At 60.3% G+C, this 16,047-nt stretch overlaps 1 protein-coding gene across 10 annotated transcripts in view; it reads left to right on the top strand.

Moving 5' to 3' along the window:
- Positions 1-16,047, top strand: part of LOC101083636 (sodium/potassium-transporting ATPase subunit alpha-3) — an 82,393-nt gene that overhangs the window by 50,697 nt on the left and 15,649 nt on the right. For 5 of the 10 annotated variants that reach the window (XM_045047210.1, XM_045047209.1, XM_045047212.1 and 2 more), the window contains 5 exons: positions 665-890; positions 2,681-2,809; positions 2,904-3,025; positions 15,683-15,772; positions 15,905-15,964. In XM_045047210.1, the coding sequence (XP_044903145.1) occupies positions 665-890; positions 2,681-2,809; positions 2,904-3,025; positions 15,683-15,772; positions 15,905-15,964 (627 nt within the window). Of the gene's footprint in view, positions 1-664; positions 891-2,680; positions 2,810-2,903; positions 3,026-6,300; positions 7,377-11,458; positions 11,574-12,573; positions 12,595-15,643; positions 15,773-15,904; positions 15,965-16,047 lie in introns of those variants that run through there. The other 5 variants (XM_023245927.2, XM_045047217.1, XM_045047216.1 and 2 more) reach the window with 5 other exon arrangements.

Below are 16,047 nucleotides of genomic sequence, written 5' to 3'. Positions count from 1 at the left end.
GTTTGCAGCTGGGAAAAATAGAGAAGTAGGTTTGGGGGGTGTCTGAGCCCTGGGGAGGGGCCTGTGGGGCACATAGGAAGAGCAGCGTCTGAACATCAGGTCAGAGAAGGAAGGCGTGTGTCAGGAGTAGTGATGGGGGTGGTCATCCCCAGGTTGGCCTCCACAGGCCTCTCCCTAGGGGCTCTAACTGGGGCAGGGTGGGGCATTCGCCAGAAGGTTCCTGCAGGGCCTAAAGGAAGTAAATGGTCTTATTTGGCATGCTGCAGGTCTCCCCGACCCAGGCTGGGCCCTGGGTAAATTTGCGGTTGAGCTTCTGTGCATAAGGCCTGGGAGCGCTCGGAAGACAGGGCTGGGTGTTAGGCTGAGCCAAGCCCAGGGGTGGAAGAGAGAAGAGGGGCTAAAGAATAGACCATGGCTCCTTCTTCCCAAGCCTTCTGTCCTCAGGGCCCTCGCTGGCCTAGTGGGCGTGCAGATGGCTTGGACCTGACCTTGAGCAATCTGTCTTGTCCCTCTCCTCTGACTTTGGCTCTTCCTGCCTTCCTCTGGTCTCCTCACTCTTTCCAGTTGAGAGAGACTTCCTGGAGGGCAGGGGAGAGGGTTCAGGGGAAATGCAGGGGGTGGAAAGACCCTCACCTGACTTCCCCGTGTCCCCCCCTCCTCCCAGAACTCACGGTACCAGACGTACCAGCGTATGTGGAACTACATGCAGTCGAAGCAGCCCAGTGTGTTTGTCAAGAGCACGGAAGAAGGCATCGCGCGTGTTCTCAACTCCCGCTACGCCTTCCTGCTCGAGTCCACCATGAACGAGTACCACCGGCGTCTCAACTGCAACCTCACCCAGATCGGGGGCCTCCTCGACACCAAGGGCTACGGCATCGGCATGCCACTGGGTATGGCAGCCTTGGGGCTGGGGAATGTGGAGGGGGCCCTGGGTATCCGAAACCAAGCCACGTGAGCCGGCCCGGGACTGGGCCACGCCCTCCCTGTGACAGGCCGGGTATGTTGTGCGTGGCCTTGGGTGGATGTCACTGCCATTCTGAGCCTCTGCACTCAACCCGCAAACACGGGCCTGGCAGCAGTCAGTTCCAGCCCTCCATGGCTGTTGGGAGAATCCCGTGTAACTGTGCACAGCCCAGTACTTGCAGGCCATGACACTTGCCCCCTTCCCCTTTGGCCCAAGGACTCCTTGAGGGGGAAGACCTGGGTTTATGTACCTTACAGTCTCTGCATGGAGCCCACAGCCCAGCTCAGAGCAGGTGTTCAGAATATAGATGATGGAAGGGACGGGGGCAGGGATGGGTCTGCCTGGGAGACTTGGACATGCTTTTTCAGGGCTCCGTGCTGGAAACCCAGCAATTTTATCACCAAATCTTGACATTTTGACCTTTAAATCCATCTATCTGCTGATGACTACTGTGTTAGTTATCTATTACTGCGTAACAAATGACCTCCAGTCTTAGCAGCTTCCCTGTGCCAGGGAAGCACGTAGCCCGGTGCTTCAGGGGGACGGGCTCTGGAGTCACACCGACCTGGATTCAAATCCCAGCTCCACACCACCCCCCTGACTCCGTGCATGACCTTAGGCAGGAATGTCACCTGCCTGGTCCAGAAAATGGGGGTGGTAACACCCGGTAATACCAGGATCACGAGGGACTTGAATTAATGTCCGTTAACCAAGGGTCTACAAACCCGGCACATCGTAGGGGCTGCTGAATACTAATGACTCCACCTGCCCATGTCCCCAGTTTCTGGTACCTGGGAAATGCTGAAGAGGTGTGGTGACTGAGGAAATGACAGGACGGGACACGTGTGGGGTGTTTGGGACGGAAGGATGGTTTGAGGAGAGGATCTGAGGGTAGGGAGGAGAGAGGTGGCTGGAGATTCATTCACTGAGCAGATTGCCTGATGCCCTACTGTGTGTGGCACGCACTGTGCTGGAAGACCACAGCAGGGGGCCGCGAAGCCCCCAGCCTCCTGCCTTCGACCAGGGGCGCAGACGGCAAGGACACAATAAACACGCAGCTTTATAAAGTGATGTCAGGTGGTGATAACTGCTCTGAGGTGAAGTAAGGGGAAGGGACTGACAGGGAGGGGTGCTTGGTGCCATTTTAAGTGAAGTTCATTGGAGAAGACCCCTTGAGGAGGCACCATGCGAGCAGAGGCCTGAGTGACAGGAGGGAAGGAACGTTCCAGGCAGAGATCCTGAGGTGGGACTGTGCCTGGAGGACTCGAGGCACAGCCGGGAGGCCGTTGTGGCTGGCACAGAGAGCCTCGGGGGCAGCAGGAGCCTCAGGTGGCGGGGCCAGTGGACCCCAGATCTCGAGGCCGAGGGAAGGACCTGGTGCTCTTTGCGTCGGGAAGCCATTGGAGAATTTTGAGCACGAGAGAGGCGAGCTCTATGACTGTTTCTGAAGTTGTCCCTCTGGCTGGTGGGGGGAGGTGAGGGGCACGGCAGGGAAGGGACGGTGACAAATGTGACATGAGGCCTAGTGGGGGCCCAGCCCAGGGTGGTGGCAGCGGAGGTGGCAAGCAGTGGTCAGACTTGAAGGTAGAGGGGGAAGAGCCCCGGGGATGCGGCGGAGGCAGGAGGAAGGGTCGTGGTGAGGGGGCAGTTGGGGGTTGGGCGGGCAGGGCTCCGGGGCCCCGACGGCCAGTCCACCCCCTTGTCCGTCCCGTGCAGGCTCCCCGTTCCGGGATGAGATCACCCTGGCCATCCTGCAGCTTCAGGAGAACAACCGGCTGGAGATCCTGAAGCGCAAGTGGTGGGAGGGGGGCCGGTGCCCCAAGGAGGAGGATCATCGAGCTAAAGGTCAGCTCCCCCACACCCCACGCCCATCCCGGAGCCCTCTAAAGCCCCCGTGCCCACGCAGCCCCCACCCCGTGACTTCCCCCTCGACTCCCAGGTCTGGGCATGGAGAACATTGGTGGCATTTTTGTCGTGCTCATCTGTGGCCTCATCATTGCCGTCTTCGTGGCGGTCATGGAATTCATATGGTCCACACGGAGGTCGGCAGAGTCCGAAGAGGTGAGGAGGCCGGCAGAGGGCGTGGGGGAGAAGGGGAGTGTCAGGGGCGGAGCGGCATGGAGACTGTGGCATTGGTAGCCTTCCTGGAGGGGGTCTAGGAGCAGTGAGGGGCCAGGAGCAGGGCGCAGAGAGGATCCGAGAGCCCCTAGGGGCAAAGGGGGTCCGAGGAGAGGTGCGTATGGACAGAAGGGAGAGGGAAGCCGGGCGTGAGGAAAGCCAGAGGAGGGAAAGCGGGCATGGGCAGAGGTGAGGATGCAGGGGAAAGAAGGGCTGGGGAGAAGGAGTGGGGAGGGGCCGGGGGTAAAGCAAGGAGAACTGAGAAGTGACAAAAAGGCAGCGGGTGCGGCTGGAAGACAGCGGGCTTGCTGGCTGGTCCCAGCTCCACGGGGCCGGTGCTGCCCAGTGACACTCCTCCATTTCCACTCGTGCCCCTTCGCTCCCTCACGGGTCCACCTCCGCCTCTCCAGGCCCCAGCCCCCTCCCCCTCCTCACCTTGGCTGTTGACCTTACTTCCACTTCCCTGAGAAGAGCAGAGGAGTTAGAGGAGAGCATACAGACCTCTCCACATCCAGGCACCTGCCTTTCTCCACTCGCCCTGTCGGTTACTCCGAGGGAATACCCATAATTCCAGCTGAGGCACCCTCCCCTGTGCCCCCATCTCCTCTCTCGCCCCCCCAAAGACATCCCTCAGCGGTTCTTTGCTCTCTCCGCCCACCATCAGTTTCCTCCTCTCTGTTGGATCAAGGCTGTCAGGATACAGACGTGCTATCAGCTTTCCCATCTTCCAGAAATTTCTCTTGACCCCGCTTCCCTTCCTGGCCACCACCCCCACTCCTCCCCTAACCGTAGAACCTTGAAAGAGTGTATCTTTCTGCTGCATCAGTTCCTGTGCTGCATCTAGTCTCCGACACACTCCCATCCACATCCCCACTGAAGCTGCTTGTCACCAGTGACCCAGGCCCAAATCCAGCCCAGGTCTCAGGCCTCGTCATACGTGAGGTAGTGATGGGCTTTGGCACAGCTGAGCTCTCGCCTCAAAACCCTCTCTTCATGCTTACGCCCCCCCTTTCTCCTTCCTCTGTGGCCCGTCCTTTGTTGAGGGGTTCTAGGGCTCCGTCCTGGACTCTTCTGCGTCTTTCTCCACCCCTTGGTGACCCCATCCAGCCAAATGGGTTGTAAGACCACCGCTATACTGATGACCTTTATCAGCTGTCTATTACCACGTAACATTCCTAAGATTCAGCAGCTCAAAACAGCAAACTTACATCAGTTTACAGAGCAGCTTAGCCGGGTGGTTCTGGCTGCCAAGGTCTCTGGTGAGGTCATGGTCATGATGTTGGCCGAAGGCTTGCCTGGACCCAGAGGGTCCACTTCCAAGGTGGCGTATTGTCTCCAAATGTACTTGCAGGATTTTGATTTATGGAGGTGACTAAGTGATGACACGGAGAGGCCAAGGCCACCGAAAGAAGATTTTTATTACATTTTCCAGGAGGGGGTGGTGCCACCCACGTAGGGCCACAGGGGAAGCACCAGATTTTGGTCAGGAACCGGAGCTGAAAGCCTAGGCCACAGACGGCACTGGGGCACCGGGCAGGCAAAACAGCTTAGAACTGGCTAGTGTGGATAATGTCGGTGGGCTCAGGGCTAGAGGGTGGTCTGTAGCTGTGTGTACCTGGTCCTGGGTGATTTAGGGCAGCCTGGTGTGAGAGTCAGCTTAAGCTGGAGGGTGGGGGTACAATCTGGGATCGGTTGGTTTGCATATGAGAGGTGGGCTCTCAGCCCTCTGCTATCCCTAAGAATCTAGCTGTGGAAAGGCCCCTCTCTCCCTGACCAGCAAGGTTTTCTCTGTGTCAAAACATCCTAGGATAGAATAAAGAACATGGGGAACATACACACTCAATGGCAGCTGACAGGAGGCCTCAGTCCCTCCCACAGGGACCTCTCCGTAGGGCTCCTTGGGTGTCTTCACGCCATGGCGGCTGGGCTGGCTTGCCCCAGAGCAAGTGATCCAAGGGCCAACCCAGCAGAAGCCACCAGCCATATTCTGTTGGTCACAGAGCAGCCCTGATATAAAGGCAGAGGGGACCACACAGGGTGGGAACACTGGAGGGCAGGACTCTAGGGAGCCGCCTGCCATAACCCCCAGTGAGCATCCCTCACAGGGACTTCTCCCTGGACCCAGGGTCTGTGAACTCTGATCTTCCCATGGATGTCTGACAGGTAACCCACTTAACATCACATGGCCAAGTCAGAGCTCCTGCCCACGCACCAGGCAATGTTGTCATTCTCCTTGCTCAGACCAAGATGTGATTACCCTTGGCTCTCCCCTCTGTCTCATGCCTCCTTTGGATCTCTCAGCCAGTCCTCTCGGCTCCACCTTCAAAATACACCCAGAATCCAGCCCCTTCTCACCTCCTTGGCCACTGCCACTCAGCTCGCCCTTGGCCTCCTCCGTCTGTTCTCAGCACAGCACCAGGGAGATCCTGTGTACAGCAGTCCTCTACTTAAAGCTCCCCAGTGCCTCCCACCTGACTCAGAATAAAAGCCAGACCCTTACAGTGGCCTGTGGGCCCCATTGCTCTTCGACCTTGTCTTCTCTCTCCCCTGGGAACCTCACTCCAGCAACCCTGCCCCTGCTTGTGGTTCCTCCCACAAACCACCCGGTTCCCTTTCGGCACCTTTGTCCTGCACAGCCTTGCAGTCTTACTGAAGGTCTTCCTGGTGCGTCTTCCCTAATATCCTACTCCAGATGCAGTATCACTCCCCACCTCTTGCCAATTTTATTCTCCCCAGCACTCATCACGGGCTAACATACTCCCTGCATTTACATTTTTGTTAGTTTTGTCTCTGCACTGGAATACAACCTCCATGAGGGCAGGGACTTCCTGTTTTGGTCCCTGCACACAGCAGGCGCTCAGTAAATAGGTCTTGCCATAGTTGGTAGCGAGAGTTAGAGGCAGAAGATGGAAAACAAGCAGGAGGGAGTCAGAGACTTTGGGATGACAAGAAAGGGAAAGACAGGGATAGAAGGCGAGGGCAGGCTCAGGGAGAAACCCGAGGACGGAAGCAGAGAGAGAGGCTGAGAGGTGAGACAGAGCACGCGAAAAGCGGAGGCTAAGAGGGGAGGGGAGGGGAGGAGTGGAGCCCGGGGGCGCAGGGTGAGGGGGGTCGAGGCAGAGAAGTGAAAGCGGACGCAGAAGCCAGGCGAGGGGGCGGCGGCGAGGAGAGCGAGCGACGGACCGTGACCACCGCGCCCCGCCCTGCGCCGCCCACAGGTGTCGGTGTGCCAGGAGATGCTGCAGGAGCTGCGGCACGCGGTGTCCTGCCGCAAGACGTCGCGTTCCCGCCGGCGCCGGCGCCCAGGCGGCGCGAGCCGGGCCCTGCTGTCGCTGCGCGCGGTCCGCGAGATGCGCCTCAGCAACGGCAAGCTCTACTCGGCCGGCGCGGGCGGGGATGCGGGCGGCGCGCACGGGGGCCCCCAGCGCCTCCTGGACGACCCGGGGCCGCCTGGCGGGGCCCGGCCCCCCGCCCCCACGCCCTGCACCCACGTGCGCGTCTGCCAGGAGTGTCGGCGCATCCAGGCGCTGCGGGCGTCCGGGGCCGGCGCGCCCCCGCGTGGCCTAGGCGCCCCCGCCGAAGCCACCAGCCCGCCCCGGCCGCGGCCAGGCCCCGCAGGCCCCCGCGAGCTGGCCGAACACGAGTGACCACGGGCGGAGCCGGGCTGGCGGCGGGACTGACCGCAGGGACGGAGCCCGGGCCGCCCCCGCTTCCCCAGCGGGCGAGGGTCGGGACTTGTGCCCCGGTGCTCCGGACGCCGCGATTTTGCCTTCGGCTCACGGTGTCGTCCGAGGCCCGGCTCCGGAGCCTTCCTGCGCCCCCTAGTGGACTTGCCAGAGGGTGCCGCGGACCCCGCACTGCGCCCCCCCCACTGCGGACAGGAGGAGCGCAGGAATCGAGGACTCCGGGGGCCGGGGACTGCGGGGCCGTTCCGGAAGCGGAAAGCAGTCCGCGAGGAGAGCCCCATCCTGGGACTGCTCAGGCTCCCCAAGACTTGACACAGCCCTCCCCACTTCTGGAGAACGGGAGGGCCTCTGGGCATATGGGTGTCCCCTGGCGCCCCTCAACTCTTCTCTTTCTCTCTTTTTTTTGGGGAGAAACCTCGGAATTTCTATGAGACACCCCCCAGGGAGGAGGTCAGTTGGGCCCCCGTCCCTCCCCCTGCCACGCCCTAGTCCCTGTTGGAATAAAAAAAGAACAAAACCCCAAAAACTGGGGATACCTGGGTCTCATTTCCTGGAGGTATGAGGGCATTAAAGGCTCGGGCTCCCCAGGGAGTCTGCTGAGAACCACACACTGGATGGTCACTCCTGGACTCTCTCCACCCTTGGGCCCTGCCCTCAGCCAGCAGGTTAGCCCAGGTCCTGGCAGCTGGCCCCTCTCCACTGACCTTCTCTCAGGACAGAAGGAGGCTGCGACAGAGACCCTGAGACAGATGGAGAGAGATGCAGGGATCTGGAGAGGAGGAGACACCAGGGAACGGAGACACAGAAAGAAACCAGATGGGGTTGGGGGAAGGGGAGGGTGAGTGAACTGCTCAGTGTGACCCCGCCTGGGGTGGCCACGCAAGTGGCAGGTGTGTGCTTGGGCCAGGGTGATTTGGTAACTTGTTAATTGTGTGCCTGTGTGTGTACATACGTCCGTGGGGCCATCTCCACCTGTCTGTGACTGTGACCCTGTGTTTCAGCTGAAAATGTACCTCCACAGTCCCCAGGAGAGGAAGTGAGAAATCCCAGTAGACTGGGGGTGGCTGAAGGACTGGTTGAGCAGGGGAGAGGGGTGGGTCTGCTTTCTGTCTCCGCCTTCCCCCGCCCCGCTGGAGGTTTCCACTGGAAACTGCAGCTGAGAAAGGACGAGTGAAGGTCACACAGCGAGAGCCATAACGAGGCCGAGTAGAAGGGGGAGAGATGGAGAGGTGGGGTGAGGAAAAGATGGGGCAGGGGTGGGGGAGAGGGAGAGCTGGGGAGAGACAAGGAGGGGGGCAGAGAGGGAGGAGTAGAGAGTCGGGCAAAGGCGGGGAGAGACAGAGACAAACCGTGATGAGGTGAGGTAGAATGGAGAAGGGGATGAGAGGGATGAGACAGACGGAGAGACAGATGAAGCAGGAAAGTTAAGAGACCCTGGGGAACTGGGGCTGAGAGAAGGAGAGATGAGGTGGGACAGAGACAGGCTGGAGACTAGAAGCCAAAGACAACTAGTTGGAGACAGGAGGGGGCCGGAGCGGTGAGGGAAGCCAGACTGAGTGGGACAGCGTGGGGGAGAGGAGAGGCTGGGCCCTCCTCTCGGGCACGCTGCCGGAAGCCGGGAGCTGTCCGTTCAGCACCGGCCCGGCGCGACTGTAGCGCACTGCCCTGTCTCCCTTGCAGGGCCTGCCTGCCTTCTCGGTCCTTGGGGAGGCCACACCCAGGAGACCCCGCCTGACACACAGGACCCCCCCCCCCCAGTCTCCACCTGGACCCTTCTGTGCCCCTGGCACTTGTGTGTGTGCCCCTCCGGGACAGGTGTGGGGGCGAGCTGGTCTCAGTGTCTCTGTTGGTCCGCACATCAACTGCACAGACTTTAATCAATGTCTCTGCCCTTGGGCCGAACTCTGTGTGTTGAGGTGACTAGAATATGATTTCTGGTCTCTCCACTTCTCGATCCCAATACCGTGCAGCTGATCTCTAAGGTCTCTCCCCATTTCCGAGTCCTCCCACTTGTCCCCATTTCTGTTCCAAGTATCTCCTGGGTCTTTATCTCTGAGTCTCCCCAGTTTGCCAAATGTGTCTCTGCCTGGCTCTCTATGTCCCTGTGTCTCTCTGTCACCTTCACTGAGCAATTCTGTTGCTCTGTTTCCCTCCATCTGTTTTCTCATCTGACTTTGCTGGCCTCTCTGTCTTTGTCAGTCAGTCTGTCTGTATCGGCCTCTATCTGTTCCTGAACTGTGTCTACTTCTTCTTAAGTCTCTCCTTATGTTTGTCTCACTGAGCTCCCCTGTCCCTGTCCATCCCTGTGACCTTCCTAAGTCTTCCCTCCTCCCCCTCAACTTCCGCAGAGCCTCGCGCTGGGAGCACGGTGCACAGTCATCAGTCTCACCAGGCTAGTGTCTGAGGAGGGAGTGCATAAGGGGGGGACATAGCCTGTATCTGGGGTGTCATGTGGGGGGGCCAAGGTCTCCCCCAGCACAACTGGAGAATGGAGGAGAGAGAGCCTAGAATCTCCAGGGATCCAAACACCCTATTAGGCATCTCTGTCCCTGTCCCCCCATCCCTTTCCCCATGGTCCAGGCCCATCCCTGCCAGAAACAGGCAAGGTGTGTGGGGGGGAGGGATGATATGGGTCCTCCCCCCCACCACACACGCCCCCAGGAAGGGGGCAGAATTGCAGAGGGGACCTGGGTGCCAACCACCTGCGCTAGAAGATGTGGCTCCCCCCCCTTCCCCAGTCTCCATGGAGACAGGCCAGGTCTGCAGGCCCAGCCTCCTTTGCTGCATATTCGGCCTCCCTATTACCATGGCAACAAGGGACAGCAGGGAGGGATGGGGATGGGTCAGAGTACAGGATTGGGCCGAGGCTCTGGGTGCTGGGGAAAGCCAAAGAAGCTGACTCCCTACGCCTTTTACTCTCTGGCCCTGTCTCCTCGTCCACGCTTGTCTCTCTTCGGCTTTGAATATCTGTCTCTCTGTTTCTATCTTTTTGTGTGTGTCTCACTCTAGCCTTTATTTTAGCCTTTCACATATTTCCCTGACCAGGTCTGTAACCTTCACTACCCACCCACCCCCCATACACACCAGGCTCACTCTGTGCCCCTTGCCTGTGTCCCCCACACATCCACTCCCACTTTCCGAGAAAACTACAGGGACAAGCTTTCCCTTGCTCTCTGCCCCTTCGACAGGCCCTAGGGAAAGTGTGGGGTGTTCCTCATAGAGCAAGGGGTGGGGGTGAGAGGCTGTGACACTCCTTAGGCTTCAGTGGGTGACTGATGGGGTGTTGTGTGTGTGTGTGTGTGTGTGGCAGGCCAAGGTGTGTGTGCTAGCCAAGCCTGTGTGTGCGCATACTGAGATGGGATGTGTGTGGCATGTGGGTGGGGGCATTGGGTTGTGTTTGCAGGTACAGCAGAGGTGTATGTGATCGCACTATACTATATGATGTGTGTAGTGTGGGAAGTGTGTGGGATGGTGTCGCGTGATCTATTTCTGTGAATTATTGTGCTGTGTGTCACTCTGTGTGCACCTTTTTGCCTGTCATTCACAATTAGCAACGCTTTGGCGATTGTGCCCTGTGGGCTTTTGCTCACTGGGGAGGGGCGTGTGTGCTGATGTGTGTGCTGTTGTGTGATTCTGCAGCAGTGTCCACAACAAAGGCTCATGTGGTGTGTGAGGCTGCGTAAGGCCTATGGGTGTGCAATGGTGCCGAGTGTGGATATGTGTTGGTCTATGGATTTACGGGTTTCGTGGTTGTCGGTCCCTGTGTGAAATGGTACGGGGCCAGGTATGGTCGAGTGTGTGATGTAGTGTTCTGAGGGTGTGTGTTAATCTACGTGGCACTTTATGACTATGTGATTCTGTTTTGTGATGGGAGGGCATGTGTTTTATTTCCACGCGTTGGTGAATCTCTAGGGTTGTGTGATGGGGTGGTGTAGTAGGCACGTGAGGGTACAAGCTGGTGTGTTCTGGAATGTGATTGTGAAGCTGTGTGGGGGGGGGGGGTTGTGTGTCCTCCCCATCTGGGCTATCTAGGTGACAGTTATGGGTGAGTACGAGGCTTGGTGGGGGCCTCTGGCTGTGACGTGTCTGCCGTGGACCCGTGCAGTTGTGTGTCGGGCAAAGGGTGAGGGGGTCTCAGTGTGAGGTCTTCCTTGCCTCCTAAGCTCCCTCAAGCTCCCCCTCCTGAACAGCACCCCCACACGGTTTCCAGCCCCCCGTCCCCGCCTCACTGCGGAGGGAGGGGCTCTGGGCCCCTTGCCTTATCGTGGCGGTTTGCGGGGCTTTCCCCCCACCCGGTGTGTCCACCTCCCACAGCGCAGCCCTCTTCCTGGTGGCAACACCCCCACCGTGAGGGGGTTTTCGGGACTCTCTCTCCCTCAGCGCCCCCTCCTCGGAAGCGCCACCCCCCACCGCGAGGGTCTCCAAGCCCCTCATTGCGGGGTCTCCGGGATCCCCCCTTCCGCAGCGCTCCCCCTCCTCGGCGGTGCCGCCACTTTGCGGAGGCTGGGGGGCGGGGAGGACAGCTGCAGTACCGGGGGCGGGGCCGCAGGCCATCCGTCAGGGCGGCGGCGCCCCTGATTGGCCGGCGCCGGCCCCCCCGCGGGCGCGGGCATATGAGGAGGCGGAGGCGGCGGCCGCCGCAGACTCAGTGCGGGAGGGCTGCCGGCCGGACGGACGCGCGGACCGAGGCGCGGGCGCTGCAGAGGCCCCCCAGCCCGAGCCCGCGCCTGAGCCCGCCCTGAGGCCTCTGCCCCGGCCCCCGCCCCGCCCGCCCGCCCCTCTCCCCCGGAGCCGCCAAGATGGGGGTAGGTGCTCGGGCCGGCCGGGCCGTGCGTGTGTGCGACATTGTGGGTCCAGTGTCATTGGGTGTCTGCGGGGGGGGGGGGGGGACTGGGGCTCCGGGACCCCTGCGCTCCGCGGCCAGGTCTGCGTGACCCGGCCCGTCCGTCTGGTGTGCCCCGGTTGAGCGTGTGCACGGGGCCGCCTGGGGCCGCGGGGTCTGTGGGTCTGTGGCGTATGTTGGCGTGTCTTTGTGTGCGGGGTCCCAGGGGCACCGACCGGCCCTCGGCATCTCTGCCTGACCTGGTGTGGTGGCATGCTCCATCGTACGTGTGCGTGTGCGTGTGCGCGTGTGTGAGCTCCTGGCTCTGTCAGGTCCTGCCAGCACCGTCTGCCGGCGATCCGGCGGCCCCAGGTTGTGTCTGACTGTCTGCAGTCGTGTCTGGGTGTGTCTGAGAGCTGGTGTTTGTGTCTGGGGGTGTTGAAACCCCTCCGCTTCCCTGGCCGGGTGGGGACAGGCCCAGGCTATGGGATGAACACCAGATGACCTCTCTTTCTCCTTCCAGGCCTGGATGGGGGGGCTCCGCAGTGCGGCGCGTGGCCTGGGGCTGTGGTGTGTGTCCAGCCCCTAATCTGGGGAAGCTGATATGGGGGGGCTGGGAGAAGCAGGAGAGCCATGGCAGGGAGACTGAGTGCCTGGCTGAGGGCGCATGTGTGCAAAGGTGGAGGGTGGGGGGTGGGGGGAGTGTATCGTGCATGTCTGGCTATGCCCTTGCCTCTGTGTCCGTGTGTCCTTGTCTGTCTGTGAGTCTCTCCAGCAGATGCCGCCTCCTTCCCTGGCTGACCACCTGATCCCCTCTGCAGCCCTGGATTCCTCCCTGCGTGTCTGGGGCGGGGCCATGTGGGGGAGAGTGGGGAGAAGGAGGAGGGTGGGCTGGGCTGGGTAGGATGAAGACAGAGGGTCCGGATGGGAGAGACTAATGGAGAGGGAGTATGAGGGATGGGGAGAAAGATGGCGGACGAAAGCTGATGGGCCCAAGGATGGAGGTGGGGGTGGGGCTGCAAATCTGTGACTTGGGGTGGGCGAGGGGGATGGAGAAGAATTGGATGGGGAGAGGACTGGGAGAGAGAAGGGGGGAGGTGAGAGTCAGTGATGGCTTCCAGGTAAGTGGAATGGAAGGAGGAGAACTGTGGGCAGATTAGGGGAGAGGACTGAAGCTGTGTGCCCCAGAGAAGGAAGGGAGGCATTAGGAAAAGAAGGGGACAGAAGAGAGGCTCTTTAGACATTGGAGGCAGAGAGGCAGAAGCATATGGAAAGAGCGAAAGAAACAGGCAGAGACAGAGAGAGATGCTCCGAAAGAGCCAGAGAGAAAGAGACGTAGACACAGAGACAAAGACATGGTCAGAGAGACATGCAGAGACATGGGTGAGACAAAGACATGGAGAGGCATACAGAGACAAAGAGAGAAACTGAGCCTGACGTTAGGAGACCCAAGGACAGACATTTCCTACCCAGACATGACCAAAGTCAGCTTGAAGGATGGGAGGAGGAGGCAGAAAGCAAAAGGGGAAGTGGAGGAAGAGATGCTCAGAGATGAAGGCCCCAGACACCCTTTTCGGGGGGCGGGGGGAGGCTGGCCAAGGTGCAGAAGCTGCGTGAGCTAAAGGGTGTCAGGGGGAGGCGGACAGCGGAAAACGGCGAGGAGACGCAGAGACTGGCTGCGGCGAGACAGGCGTGTCCCCCACCCTCAGAGGCGCTCCCGCCCCGCAGTGCGCCCATCTGGGCCTCCTGCCTTGACTGGGAAAGCCTCGGCTCCCCCTCCACCAGATGGAAGCCCGCCCCCAAGGGAGTCTGGTCATAGCAAGGGCAAGCAGGAGCCAAGGCTCGCCTGCCAGGGACTGGGGTGTCCCCACCCCCTCCTCCCTCAGACCCAGGAGTCCTGCCCCCAACCCCTCCTCCCTCAGACCCAGGATCCACACCCCCAGCCCCTCCTCCCTCAGATCCAGACTCCAGCCCTGCACCCCCTCCTCCCTCAGACCCAGGATCCAGGCCCCCAGCCCCTCCTCCCTCAGACCCAGGATCCAGACCCCCAGCCCCTCCTTCCTCAGACTCAGGGGTCCGGGGTCCCCAGCCCCTCCTTCCTCCAAATATTTTCTCCCAGCTTTTCCTGAGGTTTCAGGGGTGGGCTGCTGTTTTTCTCCCCAACTCCTGCCAGGACCCCATCTCTCTCCTCTCCTGTGTTCTCCCCCTCATTTCTCTACCTTGACCCCGTGACCTTCTGTCCCACCTCTCTCCATCCATGGGTCCACCCCTGTGGGGAGGTAAGACCCCTCCTGGCTCCGGGAATGGAGATGTGCCCTCCCTGTCCCCCAGGCCTCTGTGCTTTTGAGTCAGACGCAGCGCTGCTGCAGGGCTGGCCCGGGGCCAAGCCTCCCTCCCACCCCCCGAAACTCTCTCAGAGGCTCCTGGGCCTCCAGGCCGCGGTAACCCCCAGGCTCAGCCTCTGGGTCTGGGGGCAGACGGCAGGCAGCTCAGCCCTCTACAAGGTCACGAGGGGATTAGCGCTGAGCTGCCTGAGCCTGGGATCCCAGCTTGGCTCTGGGCCCGCAGGATCCGTCAGCAGCCCTCTTCCAGCACCTGGCCTGGCCCCGCCTCTCCTGCCAGCCTCCAGGGACACTGCCTTCTCCATTCGCCCAGGCTCCCGGACTAGAACCTCACTCCCCCCCTCACACTGCATCCAGTTCAAGCCAGGCCTGGGGCTTTTGCGTCCTGCCCTTCTGCACCCCAAATCGTAGCCACCTCCTAGTCTGTCCTCCAGAGACCTGACCTTGCCCATCGCCTGTACAGAGCTGTCCGTGGCTCCCACCGACCCCCAAGAGGGAGGCCAGGGCCCACAGCTTGTCAGTTAAGGCCCTCAGGACTGGCTGTATATCCAGCCGGCCACCATCCCTGTGCGTAGCAGACTGCTTCCTGGGCTTTTGTCCCAGCTGTGACCCAACACCTGCACCTTTCCTCTCCATTCCTGCCAAGCCTGTGAGGCCTCTTGAGATTTGCTGGGTCCTTTGAGAGACAGAGGCCGAGACATCCATGGAGCTGGGGAAAGGAGCCCAGGAAAAGAGCCGGGTGGAGAAGACAGGGAGAATGACATAGTGGGGAGATCTGGAGCTGGAAGGACAGAGATGCCATGACAGACCCGAAAGAGACAGACGGGAAGGTTGCAGAGTGAGATGGTGAGAGGTAGACAGACAAGGTGGTTGAAACAGGAGATAGGGAGCGACACGCCCGGCATTCCAGAGAAGAAGACAGCTCAAGAGATGAAGACAGAGACACAAGAAGGAGAGGAACAGAAATAAGGACGGAGAACGACTCGGAGACAGAAAATACTGACACACAGAGACCTTCTGAGATCCCACAACACTTCGACTTGGAGAGATACGAGAACCCAGAGAGAGACTCAGCCAGGCTCGGGGAGAGATGGTTCAAGAGACAGAAACGGACATTATATGAGACAGAGAGACATAAAGAGCCAGAGATCAGACAGACAGACAAAACTATACAGAGACACACACCAAGAGACTCAGAGGAAGAGAGACGGATGACGTGAAGTGACAAGGGAGACAGATCAGGGAAAGAAACAGCCACAGAGAGACGGATGGAAATATGAAGAGGCAGGAGACAGACAAAGCAGAGCAATAAGACAAGAGAGGCACAGAGACCTGGAGAGACAGATCCAGAGACAGAGACAGACAGACGTAGCAAGAGATGGACGCTCGGGGAGTTTGGACAGGCCCAGAGAGAGGGAGAAAGACCGGCAGGAGTAGGCACAGAAACAGAGAGAAGCACAGACAGACCCAGACGGAGACCCTGGGGGACAGAGGCCCAGAGATAACATGGAGTCAGATGGTGAGGCCAGTTGCAAGAGACAAGACCCACGGTTCTGAGAGACACCCCCACAGAGACACAGGGCAGAGACAGGGAGGTGCAGGTGAGCCCTGGGAGACAGACTGAGACCCCCAGACCCGCACAGAAGCAGGCAGGGGTGAGAGTGGGGCACGGAGGGCCGGTGTCCCCCTTGTAACCCCTTCTCGCCCGCAGTCTGGTGGCTCTGACAGCTATCGTGTCGCCACCTCGCAGGACAAGAAAGATGACAAGGGCTCGCCCAAGAAGAACAAGGGCACCAAAGACCGCAGGGACCTGGATGACCTCAAGAAGGAGGTGGCTATGGTAAGCCCCACCCTTTGTGCCCGCGCACCCTCCCAGACAGGAGATCCAGGCCGGGGATGGGCCTGAGGCTCTCAGGTCCTGCTCCTCCCCGGAGAGGCTCTCACCGCCTCCCCACAAACTCTCGTTCCCCAGACAGAGCACAAGATGTCCGTGGAAGAGGTCTGCCGGAAATACAACACAGACTGCGTGCAGGTGCGGCTGGGCCTGAGGGGGGAGGGGGCTGGGGGCCAGGACCCCTGGGTGCCTGGAGTACTCGTGCAGGTGGGGGTGCCAGG

Source organism: Felis catus, chromosome E2, assembly GCF_018350175.1.
Source record: "Felis catus isolate Fca126 chromosome E2, F.catus_Fca126_mat1.0, whole genome shotgun sequence".
Classification (NCBI taxonomy): domain Eukaryota; kingdom Metazoa; phylum Chordata; class Mammalia; order Carnivora; family Felidae; genus Felis; species Felis catus.
This window is presented reverse-complemented; position numbering and strand designations above follow the sequence as displayed.